This window comes from Hevea brasiliensis, chromosome 6 (assembly GCF_030052815.1).
Source record: "Hevea brasiliensis isolate MT/VB/25A 57/8 chromosome 6, ASM3005281v1, whole genome shotgun sequence".
NCBI classification, from domain to species: Eukaryota; Viridiplantae; Streptophyta; class Magnoliopsida; order Malpighiales; family Euphorbiaceae; genus Hevea; species Hevea brasiliensis.
This window is the reverse complement of record NC_079498.1, coordinates 82,085,114-82,090,308: the sequence shown is the minus strand read 5'-3', so window position 1 is coordinate 82,090,308 and position 5,195 is coordinate 82,085,114. Positions and strand designations below refer to the sequence as shown.

The following is a 5,195-nucleotide window of genomic DNA, read 5'->3' as shown; positions in this document are numbered from 1 at the left end:
GCATGATTCCTAAATGAAAAATGTGTCATTTTGTGTCTAGTTTCATTGCCAATTGGCCTCACACCAATTGGGATTGTAAATTTTCAGTTTTAGTCCCTGAAAAGGACCTTGGTTTTGCTGCCTGCATAATGGCCCTAAGCAATCTGAATTTTCATTCAATTCCAACACTTCTAACATACCTCGATTGGTCACAAATGACCATTATTCAGCTCAAACAAGGTCAAACACACCATTTGACCATTTCTCCAATTTTTTGCTTCTAAAACCCTAGGTTCAAAACCCTAACTTACTAATTTTGTTACATTTTACTAAACCAAAACATGTAAACATAATCACTCAACTCATTAAAGCTCATGTTCACCTTTAATTCAATCAAACTCAAGCAAACCCTAGTTCACTACTTGATGGTCGAAAATTACACTTTTCAAATTCACCCATAATTTTCTTCAATTTCTTACTTATTTGATCATCTTTAAACTAGTTTACAAGGAATACATGAAAATAATAGATCAATGGGCACTAACCTCTCTTAGGGAAAATTTTCAAGCTTGTAACTTCCAATTCCTTTCTTCTTTATGCTTCCAAGTAATTCCTCAAGAGGTTAGGAGAATTTTTTATGAAGACTACTAGGTGTTTTATGGTGAGGACTTGGGAGAAATCTAGTGAGAAGATGAAGAAAATATGTAGAGAGAGAGATGAGAGGTGAGCCGGCTATGGTGAGGAAGAAGAGTGTTTTTGTTTTTTTTTTTTTGTTTTTTTTTCTTTATGACTTTTTAATCTTATGGAAGACCAATAATTATCCAAAATTTATTTTTTTTAATTAGTGTTTATTGCATCATGCATGATGTCATCACCTTTCACTTTTCCTTTTTCTTTTCTTTTCTTTTTTTTTTCTATTTATTTTTCCATTAGTTCTTTAATTTGATTCCCGATTCTGAAATTTTCTTTTCTCCAATTTTATTTGACAGTTAGGTCAGGAGTCAGCTCTCGGGTCAATTGACCAAATTGCCCCTCGCCAATTCGACCCGGTTTGTAAATAATTCAATATTTCTTCCGGATCCCTGACCTAATTATTTGACCAGCTTAACAATTCTTTTTCGTGATTTTCTCTTTTTCACTGTGTTTGCAATAGTTCTAAGGACCGCGGCATCACATTTTACGATACGAAATTTGAGTTTAAATCGACCTCGCAGTCTTCTCGAGAAGGTCACCCATCGCTGTGACTCTCGGCTCGTTTAACTTCTTATGTTCTGTTTTTCTTATTTATACTTAACTAATTGACAATTACTAATTATTTGTGTTCAGGGCTTATCTAGTTGTCTTAAGTGTGGTTCTAATCCCCTTAATTATCCGGACCAACACCGGTCACTAGAATAGTGAAATATACCAGGCTATGCAAATAGGGGTGTTACAGGATTTCTCTCAAGCGAGCACGCTTAACCCTGGAGTTCTTCCAACTCTCCAGGCCATTCCACCAAAAGGCGCTTCTAGTGATTAGTTCCTCCATTTTATATATCATTACTTTTTGAGCCAAAGACCATCTCTGTGCTTTGCCGATGTGGGATTTGCCTAAGGGACCTTTCTCCCCCCCTATCGGGACTCAGCGTCCTCGCTGAAGTTTGCCCCACCATTGCCCAAGAGGACACGCGAGCGGCTCTGATACCTATTGTAACGATTGGGCTCCAACCACTAGAGGAATTGTCCGCTTTGGTTGTAAGCCTTACGGTTTTGTCTCATAGGTGGAATGTAGAACTTCCCAGGAGGTCACCCATCCTAGGATTTCTCTCAAGGGAGCATGCTTAACCCTGGAGTTCTTCCAACTCTCCAGGCCATTCCACCAAAAGACGCCTCTAGTGATTAGTTCCTCCATTTTATATATCATTACTTTTTGAGCCAAAGACCATCTTCGTGCTTTGTCGATGTGGGATTTGCCTAAGGGACATCCCACATCGGCAAAGCACGGAGATGGTCTTTGGCTCAAAAAGTAATGATATATAAAATGGAGGAACTAATCACTAGAGGCGCCTTTTGATGGAATGGCCTGGAGAGTAGGAAGAACTCCAGGGTTAAGTGTGCTCGCTTGAGAGAAATCCTAGGATGGGTGACCTCCTAGGAAGTTCTCCATTCCACCTATGGGACAAAACCGTGAGGCTTACGGCCAAAACAGACAATTCCTCTAGTGGTTGGAGCCCAATTGTTACAATTGGTATCAGAGCCGTTCACGTGTCCTCTTGGGTGATGGTGGGGCAAACCTCAGTGAGGATACTGAGTCTCGAAAGGGGGGGAGAAAGGTCCCTTAGGCAAATCCCACATCGGCAAAGCACGGAGTTGGTCTTGGCTTCAAAAAGTAATGATATATAAAATGGGAGAACTAATCATTAGAGGCACCTTTTGGTGGAATGGCCTGGAGAGTTGGAAGAACTCTAGGGTTAAGCGTGCTCGCTTGAGAGAAATCCTAGGATGGGTGACCTCTTGGGAAGTTCTCCATTCCACCTATGGGACAAAACCGTGAGGCTTACGGCCAAAATGAACAATTCCTCTAGTGGTTGGAGCCCAATCGTTACAACATAGGTCATGTGGCTTCACATGGAGTACCCCGTGTAACTTTCTATAGTGTCTATATCTATGAATTTCTGAGTTTAGTATGTTACACAGGGCATGAAACACTACATTAGTCACACCCATGTAACTTTCTGGTCTAAATTTTCTTATGTACTTTTAAATTCTTTCTCTTTCTATATTTTCAAGGTGTGATGCTAACATGTTTCTAAGTATATAAATGAAATACATGTGGAAGTTAGTAATAAAAATACTTCCCCAGTTTTGTGATTTCCTCTCTTGTGTGGTTTGGACTTGGTGATTCCCTTCTCTCCTTGCTTCCTTCTCCTTACTTCTATCAATATGTTTAATTTGAAGGGCAGGGTGCCTACAAAAACTAGAAGTAATGATAAAATGAAAAATAAGATTAACTACAAGGAAAAGTAAAAGTTTTAGATTATCTTCCAAGGAGTGCTTGTTTATAGTCTTTAGCTTGACTACTCTTCTTAGTTCATGGTTGTGCTGGAGGATTGCTGAAGGATTGTGTGAATCCTTTCTTGATTGGTTCCCATGAGAAGTATGGCTTTAGTCTCTGCCCATTGACTTTGAAGGGGCCTGAGGTCTCACTCTATAGTTCTACTGCTCCATGTGGGAAGACTTGTGCAACCTTGAAGGGTCCAGACCATCTTGACCTTAGCTTTCCTGGGTATAGCTTTAGTCTTGAGTTAAAGAGCAGGACAAGATCTCCTTTCTTGATTTCTCTTCTATTTACGGGCTTGCCATGCCAACTTTTGGTCCTATCCTTGAAGATTTTTGCGTTTTCATAGGCATCTTACCTGATCTCCTCCAATTCATTGAATTGTAGAAGCCTCTTTTCTCTAGCAGCTTTCAAATCAAAATTTAGGGCTTAGATTGCCCAATAGGCCTTGTGTTTAAGCTCAACAGGTAGGTGGCATGATTTTCCATAAACCATGTAAAAAGGGTTTATTCTAATAAGAGTCTTGAAAGCAGTGTGATAGGCCCATAATACATCATCTAATTTCAAGGACCAATCCTTCCTTGAGAGATTTACTATTTTCTCAAGGATCCTCTTTAGTTCCCTATTTAAAACTTCCAACTGACCACTTATTTTAGGGTGTTAAGGTGTTGCCACTTTCTGTGTCACCTCGTATTTCTTCAATAGTGTTTCAGACTGCTGATTATATAAGTGACTTCCCCTATCAGTAATGATAGCCCTTAGTGTGCCACATCTTGTGAAGATGTACTTCTTGAGGAACTTGACCACTACTCTAACGTACTCTACACCAATGAGGATGTACTTATTGCTAAACAAAGATGGGAATGGACCTACAAAGTTTATACCCCAAACATCAAACAACTCAACTTCAAGTATACCATGCAGTGGCATCTCGTTCCTTCTTGAAATATTTCCAGTTCTTTGGCACTGATTGCATGTCAGTATAAAGTTTCTCACATCTTTAAACAAGTTGGGCTAGTAGAATCCTACTTGTAAGATCTTAGCTGCTATCCTTGTTATACTGAAGTGTCCTCCATAGGGTGATGAGTGGCAATGTTACAGTATACTCTGTATTTCTTCCTCTAGTATGCATATTCTTATTAGCCTATCATAACATCTCTTGAATAACAAAGGTTCTTCCCAGGTATAGTCCCTTACATCATGTAGAAATTTCTTCTTCTGTTGGTAGGATATGTTGGATGGAAAAACTCTGCACACAAGATAGTTTAACAATATCAGCAGACCATGGGGCTTGGGAAATTACTAACAGGCGCTCATCTAGAAAGGAATTATTAATTGGAAAATTTTCAAAGATGTCCCCTATTTCTTCCTGCTTGAGCTTAGAGAGGAGGTCAGCATACCATTGTTTTTGATTTCAAGGTAAAATTCCTGCAGAAATAGAATCCACCGGATTAGCCTTGGTTTTGCTTCCTTCTTGTTCAAATGGTATCTGATTACAACATGGTCTGTGTATACAATGACTTTGGATCCAACCAAGTAAGATCTGAATTTGTCAATTGCAAACACTATTGCTAGGAGTTCCTTTTCTATAGTTGCATAATTGATTTGTGCATTATCAAGTATCTTACTAGCATAGTAGATGGCATGAACCTTCTTGTCCTTTCATTGTCCAAGTACTGTCCGTATTGCATAGTCACTTGTATCGCACATTACCTTAAATGGCAGCTCATAATCAGGTAGTTGCATAATTGGTACAGAAATTAATGCTTCATTTATCTTGTTAAATGCAACAAAGCAACTTTCATCAAAGTCAAAAGGAACATCTTGATTTAGCAAGTTAGTTAAAGGCTTAGCTACTTTAGAGAAATCCTTGATGAATCTTCTATAGAAGCTTGTATGTCTCAAAAAGCTTCGTGCTCCTTTGACTGATGAAGATGGTGGCATTTTCTAAATTATTTCAATCTTTGCCTTGTCCACCTCTATTCCTCTTTTTGACACTAGATGACTAAGGACAATACCCTCTCTTACCATGAAGTGGCATTTTTCCCAACTTAAAACCAGGTTTGATTTCTCTCATCTTTGTAGCACTTTGGACATGTTAGCTAGACACTCATCAAAAGTGGTTCCATAGATAGAGAAATCATCCATAAAAATTTCCATTATATTTTTAATATAATCA

The 5,195-nt window shown here is 38.7% G+C and overlaps 1 protein-coding gene across 1 annotated transcript; it reads right to left on the bottom strand.

The window, feature by feature from the left end:
• Nucleotides 1–3,676: 3,676 nt before the first annotated feature.
• Nucleotides 3,677–4,960, bottom strand: LOC110656873 (uncharacterized). Its single transcript, XM_021813852.2, has 2 exons — nt 4,730–4,960; nt 3,677–3,982 (listed from the first exon to the last, which is right to left on the bottom strand). Exons 1-2 carry the CDS (start codon nt 4,958–4,960, stop codon nt 3,677–3,679), a joined length of 537 nt encoding a protein of 178 aa, XP_021669544.2.
• Nucleotides 4,961–5,195: the final 235 nt, after the last annotated feature.